The sequence below is a fragment of the Enhydra lutris genome, unplaced genomic scaffold (genome assembly GCF_002288905.1).
Source record: "Enhydra lutris kenyoni isolate GAN:26980312 unplaced genomic scaffold, ASM228890v2 scaffoldscaffold2, whole genome shotgun sequence".
NCBI classification, from domain to species: Eukaryota; Metazoa; Chordata; class Mammalia; order Carnivora; family Mustelidae; genus Enhydra; species Enhydra lutris.
This window is the reverse complement of record NW_019154086.1, coordinates 38,339,037-38,354,558: the sequence shown is the minus strand read 5'-3', so window position 1 is coordinate 38,354,558 and position 15,522 is coordinate 38,339,037. Positions and strand designations below refer to the sequence as shown.

Genomic DNA, 15,522 nt, shown 5'->3' with positions numbered 1-15,522 from the left:
GGTGAGGTGTCAGCTTTCTTTACAAAGCACATTTTATAGTTTTCTCAATGACACTTATAATGAACGGTTCTCAAATATGCCTGAAGGACAAATACAACTGTTGATATATTTCCAAATATCAAGCCTATCCTAAGAGAGTTCACTTGAAGGGTAAACTTGGATTATGGTGCTGAGCCCACCCATCAAGCAGAGGTTGCCAAGATTGGAAGTAGTTGGGATGGCTTTTGTATCAGGGGTGGATTATTTTACATGTCCTTACCTTAAAGATTATTCTGATATGATAGGGCATTTGGTGCTCTCTTTATCACTCATCTAAAATGTTGTGCTCCCCTCGTGTGTACAAAGTTCCATGCTAGCCTCAGGGCCCCTGGGTGGCTCAGTTGGTTACGTGCTGCCTTCAGCTCAGGTCATGATCTCAATGTCCTGGGATTGAGCCCCATTATTAGGCTCCCTGCTCAGTGGGGAGACTGCTTCTCCCTCTCCTGCTCCTCCCTGCTTGTGCTAATACATAAATAAAATCTTAAAAAAAAAAAAAAAAAGCTTCATACTAGCCTCAAGGGTGGTAGAAGTAGATGAAAAAAGAACGAAAAACATGGCATTTGTTCTTAAGGATTCCATAGTCTAGCTGGGAAATTGAGAACGCTAATGAACATGGCAACATAATAAATGCTAACTGGTCCAGAGTCATCAATCCCAAAGAGAGTGTTTCTAATTCCCATGACATGGGAAAACTTCAGAGGTGATACTTAAGCTAGATATTGAAGGGAAAGTAGTATTGTAATGTAGAGAAAATAAGCAAAAACACTTAGAGCACAGGTATTTGAAAAGTGAACTTTTTGGGCTAACTTGACTGAGGAGAGAAGCAGTGGGAGACAAAGCTGAAAAGGTAGGTTGGGCCATGCTGTGAAGTTTCCTGAAAAAATCAGAGCTAAAGAGACATTTCATTCCAATGGCAGCAGGAAGCCACTGAAGTTTAGTAGGTATTCAGATTTTACCTTCACAGAACTCTTAAGGGTTTCATGAGATTAACATGTTATCTAAAAAACAAACAAACAAAATATTCTAGAAGAATCAGAATTCTTTAGCACTTAACGTATTAAAAGAGCCAATTAGGTCACCAAAAGACTATTTATCTAATCCTTGTTCTGTCAATGGTTCATTGGTAATGGGAAAGATCACTTCTCTAGGCCATAATTTCCCCAAGTGTGAAATAAAAGGGCTAATCAAGATAATTTCCAAAGTTCCTTCTCGGTCTAAAATCAGTTATTTTCATTTCCTTGTTTCAGACTTCTTCATAACAATGAAAAAAGAAGAAAAACCTGTTACTTGTGCTTTTAATGACATTGAAATCATAGTTTTATTTAAATTTGCAAATTTGTTCTATCTGCATCCCGAAGTAGAAGTTCACACTGTGAAAAAAAGTCACACAATTTATTCACTGAAATTTTGTAATAAAAAGAATCTATGTAGGACACGACTCCATTTTCTTTCCTTTTTGGGGGGGGGGCTACAAGACTGATTTTTCAACATCACAGGTGAAAATTTTTAAAACAAAATACAGTAAGGTTATATAACAAAATACCTTTTAAAAATGTACTCTTGGATATGTTACAGTGAATAACATTACTGATTTGATCTATTTTTGTGCTGTACAGGAAATATCGATAGTAAATTTGTCACTTAAATTCATTTTCAAAAGACACTGCATCTATAAAAGGACAAGTTTTTTTAAGTTTGCAACATGCAAAAAATTTTTTTAAATTACTCGTTTTCCTAAAAGCAGAAGTAAAGAGCTCATGAAAACAGAAGTGTTGTGTGTGGACGTTCTGCAGTCATTCCTATGGTTTCTCCAGGATACAGCTGAGTCCGGAAATCTTGATTCTAGTTTCTGCTCTACCTCAACAAGCTCTGAGAGACTGGACACCATTTATCTGATTTTACTTTTCTTTTGCAACACTAACCACAAATATAGTCTTCACTTTACGGTCTTCCCCCCCCCCCCCCCCACTACAGGACTGAAAGATACTTGAGTGCTGGGACTCTGTATTCACAGCTCTAACTCTGTATCTGGCACATAGCTCAATACTTACAGAATAAATGATTTTTTTTTTTTCCCCTGTAAACTGGGGCAGTTAGACTAAACTACCCATGTCCTTTCTATCTTTAGGACTCTGTACTACAGATGAATTTACTTTGAATTAACTAAGTCCAGATGGCTGAATTTTCCCCTTCAGCTTGGCTTCTAGCCTTTATTGCTCATTATTGGTCTTTTCAAATTAGGAAATTTCTGTTCTAATTCAACCTGAAGCTAACACAGTACAAGTAGCTAGAGTGGGATGAAGTTTTGACAGGAAATGATTCTCTAAGGGAAGGGACAGAGAATTTGCTGTTGAACCCAACTCCTGCTTCTTAAAGTTCTGGTTTGCACCTCAAACAGTATGTTAAAAAACTAAACAGGTAGGTAAAGACAAATCAAACGTCAAAACAATATCTAAGTGGAAAATTTGAGGCTCTAAATTTTTAGATACTATAAGAGCAATAAAATTTTGTTGATGATGAACCTCCCAAGAACACAATCCAGATCTCCATGATATTCCTTTGTGCCAGCAAAACCCCAGTAATCTCAGTGAGAAGAGCGATGGCCCAGCTGTTGAGTTCAGATACACACTTCTTTGATGTTAAGTCAAAGCCCATTACAATACATCCTGTTACAATGAAAAGCTTTCCTTATTTTGGAAGCCCACTCAATTATTTTGAGTAACATTATATACAACCCAATGGATACAATGAAATCACTGACAACTCCTCGAAATGTTAAAGGTAAATGACAAAGAGTAATTGGATAATGTAGACAACCCCCCAATATTATCACACTGTATTCAACACTGCATGACATAATATCCAACTGGGAAAGGGAGACCGAAGGAACTGTGATTTTTCCTCAAATGAGACTTGGCTAATGAGATGAGGATAAACCCTAGGAAAGGAAGTATTTAGTTCACTGTGCTTTTAATGTATTTCTTGCTACTTATTCCCAGTTATAAACTTTTTTTTTTTAAGATTTTATTTATTTATTTGAGAGAGAGACAGTGAGAGAGAGCATGAGTGAGGAGAAGGTCAGAGAGAGAAGCAGACTCCCCGCGGAGCTGGGAGTCCGACGCGGGACTCGATCCCGGGACTCCAGGATCATGACCTGAGCTGAAGGCAGTCGTCCAACCAACTGAGCCACCCAGGCGTCCCCCCAGTTATAAACTTTTAATCTGTGTCTCTGAGTACTTACTTAACTCAAGTACAACATAATAGTAGGCATTCTTTAAAATAATTTTCTACTAACTATAAAAAGTACACTCCGATAAGAAATCTGTAAAATCATTTCCTTTTAGAAGGCATCAAATATTCAGGGAACTTTATTTTTAAAGGACAAATCAAGTAAGACATAGCTTTCATTGACCCAAACATGCATAATCCATCCTTAATATAAAATGTACTCAATTAGGAAATTACACATGAAAGACAAAGGGAATGCAACTTTACATATGTAAATGATTGCTAGCCATAGCAATTTAACAGTCAAATTAATAAAGACATGTACAATTAAAAAAAAAACAAAACCCTAACATCTTAAAGCCAATTATCTATACTAAACCAGAGGATATGGAATGGTTTCACTCAAAGCAAAGAATAAGGCACCTGCTATAAATTTAGAACAAAAACTTTCATTTTTAAAGTTACAATAAAATAGAATTAGTCAACCAAGACACTTGCTTCAAAGAGGGAAACAAGTCTAGGGTTGATTTCCTGGGTGACAAAGGCAGGTTAATAACGCAGATAAAAACCTGCCGATCCAAGGTCAGCTGATTCCTTCCCTGTTCTTGAGTAGTTAAGTTCCTAAACATTCTTACCTGCTCCTCTCCCTCATTCTCCCCTGTATTTAGGGGTATCAGAAGCTCTCTCTGAGGTTCACACTGTGCATGACTAGGTAGATTTCCCTTCTGTCCCTCTTAAGAGTTTATTTTAAAAGAGATATCCTGAGACAATTAACAAAGCAAATGAGCAGCTTACTTTCCAATTCACTGATACACTCTCATGCTTTTTTTTTTTTTAATCAAGTTATGACTACACATTTAAATAGCCTGAACTTTAAATTTTCTGGTACCAGAAAACCCAAAACCTGCCTTCTCACCCTTACCATTAGTGAAAAGAAACTTTGATCATAACCTACAGAATTATAAAACGAAGGGAAGACTAAACACTGATCCTTATCAGTAAATCCATTTAATTCCAGATGGCACTTTAGTCTGATGTATCTAGTACCCTAACAAAATTTTAATCACAGATCTAGAAAATTATTTCCAAACTAAGTTTTTAGTTGATGTGCCTTTTTTGGTATTAAAAGTGCTATTCATGTGCTAAGATGTTAGATGGCACATTGGACTCATCAGCATGTCCCGATGAGACACCCAGTTTTAGTAGTATTTTTCCCTAAAATGTTGTCTAGCATAGTAGACCTCTTTGATATATTAAAATAATTTTGGTGAATTTAATGGTGACATACTTTCCCTGACTTCACTCCACCACGGTAGCTTTTAGTGAAAATAAATGGACTCATTAAGTTACAAAATGCTCAATCAAGTTGTTTTCTTATGGCATTTCAGGTTAGTATAATTACTCATGCAAAATCCAAGGTAGTGTATCAGAAATAATATTGTTAAAATAGATGTTGTAGCTATAAGCATTTCCCTTTATATTAAGCATTTAGAAGCTTTTAAAAAATTTAGGTGCTAAAAGTTATGGGAAACTAGGCTAACTGTGTAGTTGTTCCGTTACAAGCACTTTATTAGAGGACTGTTACATGACCCTATACGGGAGTGTGCTTTCAATTCAAGATACAGCAATAAAGTGCCTAGCTATATAAAAATTGTAACTCCAAATTTTAAATTAAGCTAATTGCATTTACACATTAGGGTTAACAAAATCTAGACCCTTTCTACATAAATTTAATCTAATTATCTATAATGGATACTGTTTTAATAACCACATTAAAAAAATTTACTCTTTACTGACTGAATAAGTAGGGTCCACTACTGTAGCTTAACAATCAAATTTTATTGCTTTATTCATGTGGTGCTTTTGCAAGGCACTGTGGTATGGACTAGAAAACTTGGAATGACTTGTGAAGAAACCTTGGAATGACAAATGAAGGATGATATGAAAAGTCATTCTGAGGCAGGATGCTTTACTGAATTGTTTTTAACCAGGGTATCAAACATCAGGAATGAGTTCAAGTTAAAATTCACAGGAGAATGGAAACATCTTAAGGTCAGTCACTTCACATGCCCATCCTGATACTTTGAATAATCTGGAAAATTGCTGTAAAGAGAAAGAGCAAATGTTTTAGTAAGCATGCTTTGAATAAAATAGGTCTGGCACGATAAATACGTATTAAGGTAGTTCACAAGAACCCAAGAGCACCTTTTCAATTACTTGTAAATGCTATACAACTTCACTGAAATAAAAAAGTAAAGACAAGCCTATTCTAAACAACTGAATGTCAAATTATATTTTTAAATTTCAGCTTCTCTGAATTTTATGCCTAAATGTCCAAGAGATTTTGCAATACGCAATCATTTCAGAAAGAACTTCAAGCACCAAAGCAAACAGGTTTTCTAGCATAGAATTATTTTTATTTATCCCCAAAATATTAAGTGTCCTTCTAAGGCCTGGCCTGTAATATAATCATGTTTCCTCATTCTCACAAAGCTGAAATTTGATAATCCTTAGGTTATGTAAATTGCTTGGCTCTTAGCCATTTATCAAGAAAGCTTCTAACTAGTAAGTTTAGGAAGGAGGCAAAGTGAAATGTTTAAGAAAAACCTCAGTAACTTTAGAATATCAGAATGTAAAAAACAAAAACATGTACTTCAATATCAACAACTTAATATGCAACAATTTGCATACTAATAATAAATGAAGATAATAAATGAACAGAGGAAAAGATATTCTGTAATTTGTAGAGGCAAGAATCTATTACTTTAACAGCAGGTTAACCTGATATTTTTCCTACCATATGTCAAACGTTTCTTTAATCTAAAAACATTTATCTCATATATTAAGTTGCCAATCAGGTCCGTTTCCTTTATACAGAATCAATTCTTTGCAAGAGCTTTCTTTACTTTATAAAATATACCCAATTCTGACATAAAGACATTAGACTCTGGGACACATTAAACTAAGTTCAATGTCTCTAACATACATCATGTTCCTAAGCTTTTTTGCAAATGTATCGATAATGAGGCTGCAAAACATTCTGAATTCTCATTCCGTGAGGCTTTTTTGTTTTGGTCTAAATTTCTTCCAACTTTATCATTCATTACTAAGGACCTGACCTCTTTTTCTGATCTCCTGTGAGCACAAATCAACCTGTGAGAAGTTTCTGGAGCACCACCCTCTGTGCATATGTGGGACAAGTAATTCGGTTCAGATGAAGGAGACTTATGTGGGGCTCCCGGCAGGTAAGTTGAGAACTACGCTGGTAGGAGTCACTACTTATGGGTCACCACGTCATCCCAAACAGTACATCCAAAGCCCTACCCAATGGTAGCCCCCAAACACTTACCAGAACCACAAACAACAAAAATGAAGAGAGCCAATAACCAGGGTCCTACAGACGCCTTCTCTTCGGGAGCATTTCTCTGTAAAAATGAAGATTCCCTTTTCAAATGCAAAACCCCGCTCCGACCCCGGGCTCCTGCAGCCTACACCTCGGTCCAGGTGGCCAGGTCCTCTCAATTCACAGCTTTCCCCTGCGTTCCCGAACCGCCAACCTCCCCCACCCTGCCCCAGCCTGCCCCCCGCCAACTTAGAGTCCAGCTCGCGGCCCCGGTCCCCTAGCCTCGGGTCTCGGGGAGAACTCGACGCGGCCCTACGACCCGGGCCTGAGCCTGGGCTGGCGGACCGAGGGTCGCTTGCCCTTTCCTTACCGAGGTCTTGGCGACGTTGCCGCGCTGGGTGATGTTCTTGCTGTGCTTCTCGTTGGCCATACGGATTCGCTGCTTGGCGACCATCTTCGCGGCGCCACCACCTGCCCCCGGCACCCCTTGGACGCGCACGCTCGCCTCTCCTTGGGCCGCCGCGACGCTCTGCTCCCGGTGCCTGCGCCGCCGGAGCTAGGAGGCTCTCAGGCGGGGCACTAGCTCCGGCCGCTGGGCCTGGGCTAAGCGAGCACGAGCGCCGAGCGCTAGCGGGGCGCGGGCCGCCTACTGACTGACGACGCCGGACTGGCCGGCCGAAGGCGGGCGCGCGGGACGACAGCGGGCCGCCGGGATATTTTTGCGCCGCCGCTCTGGCCGCCGCCGGGAGCGTGGAGTGAAAGAGGAAGGAAATGCAACGCAACAACCGGGCAGTGCCGTCCGTAACCTCGAACTACTTCGGGTTCGGCTGCCAACGTCAGCACTGGACGGGATCCGCCCCGCGGAAGCGCGGGCTCCGCCTGCTGAAACAGAAAAGGGCGGACGAAGCCTAGCCTCCCGACGCTCTTAAAAGTGTTGCCCCGAAGCTGCGCGTGCGCTTTCGGGCTCCTTTCCGCTACTCTCTCCAACCGGAAGTGAATTGGCCCCGAGGCTTGTGACACCGGAAACAGCTCTGCGCGGTTTCCACGCTTGAAGAGACGTGTAGGGGCCGGGTTTGGCCCTCGTGAACTCTGACCCAAGCGCGTGGGTTTCTCTTTCCGGGACAAGATGGCGCCGTCCACGCCGCTCCTGACAGGTGAGTCCTGAACAAGCGAGGGACTGTTTTTCAGAGCACTTTCTTTTTGTGTCTTTGCTCTTGGGGATAACCCGAGAAGCATTGGTGTCTGATGCACTTTTCCTTGTGGGTTGTGGAAGATCTCGAAGGCCTTTTGGGTTTCTTGGTGTAGCGTGGCAATCGGAAGTGAGGCCCCCGCCTGTGGGCCCCAGCATTCCCCACCCTTTTGGCCCATCCATCATTCCTCCATGTCGCTTCAAGTTCCATTGGAATTGGGGAAGGAAGATAAGATCAGAAAGTGCTGGTTGAATTTGTTACCCCGGGTCTGCAGCACTGGTTTTATACGAACCCTCATCTGGTGACAGACCTTGTTGACAGTGAGAAATCATTTATCCCTTTAATAAGGAACAAACAAAAACAAATGATTAAGATCCTAGAATGAGCACACATATTAAATATACCTGAGCTTAAGTAATACCAAATTTTGTGCTCCTTGCTTTAATTAGATTAGAATAGAGAATAGAATAGAGAGAGTAGAACTGTATTAGTATAGATTTAAAGTGATGAAAGTGTGTTCTGGGATTGTAGCAGTGAGTATTATAGAAATGATCTGGCAACATTTGATGTTGAAATGGTTATGAGCATTTTCGAATTTGAACATGAGAGGATTCCTGAGATTTTGAAGTGGAGTTAGAGTTTATAATTTTGGAAAAGATAATTAACTTAGTCTTGGACTGTGTCCGAGAATACTGGACTACAGTATCGGTTGGGATTCTCATATGACTATCAAATAAAGAGAAGGGTGTTGGGAAAGAAAAGAATAGAGACTTTTTAAAAGTCGTGGACAGCTTATGTAGAAGGGAGAAGGTCATTAACAGAAAGGTTGTCTACTTTTTTTTTTTTTTAAGGTTTTATTTATTTATTTGACAGACAGAGATCACAAGTAGGCAGAGAGGCAGGCAGAGAGAGAGGCGGAAGCAGGCTGTCTGCTGAGCAGAGAGCCCGATGCGGGGCTCGATCCTAGGTCCCTGAGATCATGACTTGAGCTGAAGGCAGAAGCTTAACCCACTGAGCCACCCAGGCGCCCCAAGGTTGTCTACTTTTGAGGAATAGGGTTATGTCCCCTTGAGACTTGAAAGGAACCTTTAAAAACTTGCACTTTTTCCCATTCTGCATTTTAGGATCTTTATTATTAAGCACCACGTCCACTCATATCAGTCTGGCTACCGCAGTTCCTTCATCAGATATTTATCAAATGCTGACTGTAATTTGTTAGATGATTATGCCAGGCAGATACTGTTTTAAAAGGCATAATTACATAATTAAATGATTTTTTTCCACTGGCTTCATAAAGATAACTTGTATGTTCACATTTTTGGAATACTAAATGCTTATTTGAACTCTAATAAAAAATAGTACATTAAAATTATCTATAAATTTTTCTCCTTTAAAAATCCTTACAGGGTCTTCTTCATGCTTACAGGGTAAATTCCAGTTTAGCATAGAATGTGGAACCATTCATAATCCTTGAAAAGCTCTTTGCATCCCCCTCTCCCCCTGGCTTGTGCTCCATCAGTATTGAACTGCTTATAAAAAACTGCTTATAAAACCCTTGAGAAATGAACTTCTTCAGTCTAGGATTATCCTGTTCCTCTTGATTTGACTTACTTCTTTTCATCTTTAAAATTCATTTCAAACATCATTGCTTTTTGAAGTTTTTTTTCACTCTTCCCAGATGATCAGTCAGTCCTAGGCTATTTTTGTACTTCATATATACTTGAATTTTTTTTTTTTCACATAGGTTAATTATCTGGTTGTTTAGATGCTTTTCTGCCTTGCTAGACTGTGAACTCCTTGGTAGTGGGGGCAGAGTTTTACTCCTCCCTGACTTCTCAGTACCAGGTACAGTGCATGGTAAACAATAGACACTCTAAATGTTTGTTGGAGGAATAAGTTAATGAAGGATCATCACTTCATTTACAGTCAAATTAACTAAGAATGACAATTTTCTTATAATGCTTAAAATCAAGGACTTTGTAAGAGCTTAAAGGTCAACTAGTCTTTCTGTTCCTCATATTCTCATATTCATGGAGGCCCAGAGAGATTGTTATTCCAAGTTGGCAGAATCAGGATTATATTTAGTCGTTCAACTCCATGGTCCGTTTTTCTTTTACTTAAACACACAGATTAATTTTGTAAACATTGTTAGCGTAGATATTCCAGCCAATAATAGATTCTTTTACTTCCAACATCTTTTTTTAAACTTAGACTCATGGAATTTTAGAGTTTAAAATAATTTGGACATTGTTAAGTAAATTTTGGTAGACATAACTTTTAATTGGAAATGATAAAAAGCCAAAGCACACCTGTGTGGCTCAATCCATTGGGCATCCGACTGGATTTCAGTTCAGGTCATGCTCTCGGGGTCATGAGATTAAGCCACTCTTGAGTTGGGCTCTGCGCTCTGTGGGGGATCTGCTTGGGATTTTTTCCATTTCTCTCTCCCTCTGCCCCTCCTCCTGCTTGCATGTGTGCACTCTCTAAATAAATAAATAAATGTTTAAAACAAAATTCATTCTCAGGCTAATGCTCTCCATTTTACATTCAACCAGCTCAGCAGCCCCAAAGGAAAGCATGTTTTTTGCCAATCTCAATGCTGTCTGTTTGGCTTGGCTTGGCTGGATCTTGCTTATCTTTGAATCATTCAGTTGTTAATCGAATCACCAGGACCAAATTATATTCTCATGCTTGGACAGTTTTCCCTGGAAAATTAGAGTCTTCTAGAAGGTGGATTCTGGATACCAGGCATGTAAAACAGTGGTCCTTATGTGAAACCCATATTTCTAATCAGCTTGCCTGGTTGAGGCCACTGAGTTAATTTATTCAAAATGGAGTCATTGTCCTACATTGATAGGTACTGCAGTGGATGTAAGGATTGGAAAAAGTATCCCATTATAATGATCACCATATCCCTGGCATAGAACCCTTGTTCGTTGAAACCTAGTAGTTTTCTCATATTAATTCAGGCCTAGAGCAATAAATGGTATATGAGTATCCAGAAAGACTACTAATTTTTAAAAAGATTATTTAAATACAATATTTAATATTCTTGATTTTAAACAGTTTTTCTGTGTGAAACTCTGGTATTTATTTGTTGCTTTACTGAAAAGAGCTGTTCACGTTCTAGGTTTTTCTTTCTAATAGAGCATGTTTCCAGATCCCCTTTGATTACAGGGGAAGATCATTAAAAACAGATCATAGCAACTCTCAGTACACTATATTAAACTATCTCTACAGTCTATTCAATGTTTTGCATTCAGTCATTTCTAATTAAAATGAATTTCTTGGGGCACCTGGGTGGCTCAGTGGGTTAAGCCTCTTCCTTCGGCTCAGGTCATGATCTCAGGGTCCTGGGATCAAGTCCAGCGTCAGGCTCTCTGCTCGGTGGGGAGCCTGCTTCTCCTCGCTCTCTGCCTACTTGTGATCTCTCTCTCTCTCTCTGTCAAATAAATAAATAAAAATCTTTAAAAAATAAAAATAAAATGAATTCCTCATTAAAATCATGTAGAAAAATTATTTTCATTACTGAAAAGAACTTTTGAATTCTTATTTATGTTTTTGCTTTTGTTAACTTGTAATACAATTTATGTTCTGTTATGAATCTGATTTTGTGTCTTCTAATACACTGTGCGTATCCATTTATTCTTGTATAAGTTACTGAAACTGATTAAATCCAGTAAAGTATCTTAGTGGTTCCAAAATGTCTTATAGCACTTTATGTTATTTTATTTAAGCATTTTAGTTATGCTTGTTGTTGTTATTATATTATTTAAGCATTTTAGTTATGCTTCTGTGTAAGGAGGTGTGAAATAAAATATTTGCTTTAAATAGTGATTGTAGGGGCGCCTGGGCAGCTCAGTGGGTTAAAACCTCTGCCTTTGGTTCAGGTCATGATCCCGGGGTCCTGGGATCAAGCCCTGCATCGGGCTTTCTGCTTGGCGGGGAGCCTGCTTCCCTCCCCTCCCCGTTTGCCTCTCTGCCTACTTCTGATCTCTGTCTATCAAATAAATAAAATCTTTAAAAAAAAAAAAAAGAAAAGAAAAAAAATAGTGATTGTATGTATGAACAAGACTGTAGTGACCCAATATGATTTTTATGTGAATTCAATTGATAATTAGTCCCCCTAAAATAGACATCTCTGTTATAAGAATATAACCACCAGTATCACCAGTTTTAAAGTAGCTCTAGTTTGTACTTTTTTCTCATGGACTTTGTTTTTATCTTAGTACAAAAATCTTGATCTATTCAATTTTTAATTTTATTTATTTTCTTTTTTTTAAAGAATTTATTTATTTATTTGACGGAGATCACAAGTAGGCGGAGAGGCAGGCAGAGAGAGGTGGGGGAAGCCAGCTCCCCGCTGAGCAGAGAGCCCGATGTTGGACTCAATCCCAGGACCCTGAGATCATGATCTGAGCTGAAGGCAGAGGCTTTAACCCACTGAGCCACCCAGGCACCCCCAATTTTTTATTTTAATGAAACACTTTTATTTGGTATTCTCAAGCAAATCCATTCTTTAGAAATGTTGAATAACTTTTTTTCCAGGGGTATCTGGGTGGCTCATTCGGTTAAGCATCTGCCTTCTGCTCAGGTCATGATTTCAAGGTCCTGGGATGAAGCCTCATGTTGGGCTCCCTGCTCAGTGGGTGGTCTCCTTTTCCCTCTCACTCTCCCTCTGTGTGTCTCTCGAACAAACAAAATCTTTAAAAAAAAAAAAAGAAAAAGAAAAACTTTTTTCCAGACTTTTGATTGGCTTAATTTCTTGCCATATTTTGAAAAAGCATTATAAAAAATGGTGGTCTTTTATAAAGCCTTATATTTTGGTATAATTTAAGACTTATAAAAAGTCACAAAAACAATAAAGGGAGTTCCTGGTATACCCTTCACCTAGCTTTCTCCAGTGATAATATATAACCATAGTACATTATTAAAACTAGGAAATTGGTGCTTGTACAGGAATATTTACTAAACTATAATCCTTATTTGGATTTCACCAGTTTGTGTGTATATATGGTACTAAGAAATTTTATCACATATGTAGATTCATGTAACCACCACTGTCATAATATAGAACTGCTCCATCATTGCAAAGAAGATGCTACCCTTGGGGATCCTGGATGTCTTATCCATTTGAGCATCCAACTCTTGATTTTGGCTCAGATTATGATCGCAAAGTGGTGAGGTCAAGTCCCATGTTAGGCTCTGCCCTGGGTGTGGAGCCTACATAAGATTGTCTCTGCTCAACCCCTACCTCTTACCCCTCACTGTACGCGCTCTCTCTCTAAAATAAGAAGAAAAAGATGCTATCCTTTTACCATACTTTTCTTTCTACTCTAACCATGGGCAGCCACTGATCTATCCTCAGTGATTTTGTCATTCCAAGAATGTTATATAAATGGAATCAGAACATACAACTTTTTGGATTTTTGTTTTAAAACTCTTTATTTAGAATGTGAACATGTGCATGTTGAAAAGAAGTTGATCAATTTCACTCAAGATTTTGCTTCTCTAGAAACATACTAAAACCAGGAACTGAAAACCACATGAGACTGAATGCTTCTTGAGTGACACTTCTTACACGGACTTTTCCGTCGAGTGTTGCCTTTTAAGATTTTGAGTTAACAATCTGTATGAAAGAGGGTGGGTTAAGTAGTTTTTATTTCTCACTGCTACTCTGTCTCAGTCCATTCAGGCTCCAGTAACAAAAATATCATAGAGTGGGTGGCTTAAACAACATTTATTTCCCATACTTCTGTAGTCTGGGAAAGTCTACTTCAAGGTACTGGAAGATTTGATTGTTTGGTGAGAACCTGTTTACTGATTGAAAGAGAGCCATTGTCTGCTGTGTCCGCATAGGGCTAGGAGGGGCTAGGAGGGGCGAGGGATGAAAGAGAGCCATTGTCTGCTGTGTCCGCATAGGGCTAGGAGGGGCTAGGAGGGGCGAGGGAGCTTCCGGGAATCTCTTGCTTTCAGGTATCTCTTTTATATGGGTGCTAATCCTATTCCCGGGGGCTCTGCTGTCAGAATCTAATCACCTCCCAGAGGCCTATCTCCAGATACCACCACATCAGGGATTAAGTTTCAACATTTGAATGATGTGGGTGGTAAACTGTCTGTAGTAGGTGCTTTGGAGTTTTCCACCTGTCTTAGTTTGGTATGAAGATATGAAATATACAAAATATGTGTTAATCATTTATATCAGCAGTAAGGCCTCTGGTCAGCTGTAGGCTCTTAGTAGTTAAATATTTGGGGGGGTCAGGTTATTCACGCATTTTGAGTTACACCAGATCCAGCACTCCTAACCCCTGTGTTGTTCAGGGGTCAACTGTATAATGTATAAAAACTTTGAATTTCACCCCAACTATAACATTGTGGTTGCTGATAACAGAAAAATGAACAAATATGGAGGACCAAGTCACTAGTTCCAAGTTCATGAGAACACAAGGGGCTGAGATGAGATCGATAAAGCTTATTTTTTCTGTTTTGCCAGCCGCTTCAAGCGTTTATGTTCTCAGGGTCAGCAGTTAAAACAGAACATGGTTTGATTGCATCATCTTGTGGCACATTTTCTCATTACACTGCAACTTCATTGGGACTTCACTGACGATATGCTGTTTTATTTTCCTAGGTCTATATGTAAATTCTGTAAGAGAGCCCTTAGTGTGTTAAACCACCATAGCAGCTTGTGGGAGGGACCTCATGAGGCCAACAATTGTATGTAGCCTATTATTAAAGTGTAATCTGGAAACTAATAAACTCCCTAGTTTGGTAAATTTACTTTTTATTAAACCCTGAGATAAGTGTTTGTTAAAGCTGTTGTTATAGTATTAAGAAAAGAATGGCCTGGGGGCGCCTGGGTGGCTCAGTGGGTTAAAGAAAAGAATGGCCTATTCTAAATGCTAATGAGTTGTACTTTACGTTACAGCAAATGATTCGGTGATGAGACATAGCACTGTTTTGCCTGTGTAGTAAAAGAATTTTGATGCTACCCTTGATCTTAGCCAAAAAACTGAGAAGCAGTTGAGAATTTTGATGCTAGAGAATTATAGTTCATAGTTTTAAAATCTCAGTGTTTCATTCAAGGCATAGCAATAGACTGAGCTCCTTTGAAATTATTGCCTTGAATGCAGTTATGGATTCATTTTTTTAAATCCCTCAAGCCTAGCACACAGAGCTGTGAAGGGACCAGATCATATACAGCCTTGCCTTGTAAGCTGTGTAGTGTTACAAGTCTTGATACACGCAGAACACTTTGCTAGGCTTCATTCTATTCAAGGCCAAATGACCTGTAACAGTTTGACCATTCAGTCTAGTGCTTGCATGTGAGGAAACATGGTATGGACTTGTATACTTGTGGATATCTAACAAGCAACTCATCGTTTAGTTGTGTGTTTATTTATCTTGGTCCCTCCACTAGAGTAGAAGCTCCATGAGGGCATAGTTTTTTTTTTTGTCTTGTTCATCAGTGGTTCTTTTCCTTAATAAGTTCCTGACTTTAAATTACTTACTTTGGGACTATAAGTTATATTACTTTCAATATCTGAAAATTGAACTAGTTAATTCTCAGGTAGAAAATCAGTGTAATGATGGGGCTCCTGGGTGGCTCAGTTGGTTAAGTGTCTATCTTTGGATCAGGTCATGGTCCCAGGGTCCTGGGATCAAGCCCTGAATCAGGCTCCCTGCTCCATGGGGAGCTTGGTTCTCCCTCCCTTCTCCCCA

At 39.2% G+C, this 15,522-nt stretch overlaps 2 protein-coding genes across 3 annotated transcripts in view; one reads left to right on the top strand and one right to left on the bottom strand.

Annotated features, from left to right (window-relative positions):
• Window positions 1-3,389: 3,389 nt before the first annotated feature.
• On the bottom strand, window positions 3,390-7,426 carry LOC111148081 (stress associated endoplasmic reticulum protein 1). The gene is made up of 3 exons (XM_022504478.1): window positions 6,981-7,426; window positions 6,617-6,692; window positions 3,390-5,370 (listed from the first exon to the last, which is right to left on the bottom strand). The coding sequence occupies exons 1-3, from the start codon at window positions 7,062-7,064 to the stop codon at window positions 5,330-5,332; spliced, it is 201 nt and encodes a 66-aa protein (XP_022360186.1). The 5' UTR covers window positions 7,065-7,426; the 3' UTR covers window positions 3,390-5,329.
• A 292-nt stretch (window positions 7,427-7,718) lies between these two features.
• LOC111151415 (eukaryotic translation initiation factor 2A) overlaps window positions 7,719-15,522 on the top strand; it is a 33,819-nt gene continuing 26,015 nt past the window's right edge. The window contains exon 1 of one of the 2 annotated variants that reach the window (XM_022509410.1): window positions 7,719-7,764. In XM_022509410.1, the coding sequence (XP_022365118.1) occupies window positions 7,737-7,764 (28 nt within the window). In that variant the 5' untranslated portion in view covers window positions 7,719-7,736. The remainder of the gene's footprint in view (window positions 7,765-15,522) is intronic. The other variant, XM_022509426.1, reaches the window with a different exon arrangement.

What these genes read in the sequence shown, in the direction of transcription:
- LOC111148081 (XM_022504478.1), bottom strand. Translation starts at nt 7,064, where the DNA reads ATGGTCGCCAAGCAGCGAATCCGTATGGCCAACGAGAAGCACAGCAAG. An exon ending in GCAACGTCGCCAAGACCTCG is followed by an intron (nt 6,693 to 6,980) that starts GTAAGGAAAGGG and finishes TCATTTTTACAG; the next exon opens with AGAAATGCTCCCGAAGAGAA. An exon ending in TTTTGTTGTTTGTGGTTCTG is followed by an intron (nt 5,371 to 6,616) that starts GTAAGTGTTTGG and finishes TTCTCTTTACAG; the next exon opens with CAATTTTCCAGATTATTCAA.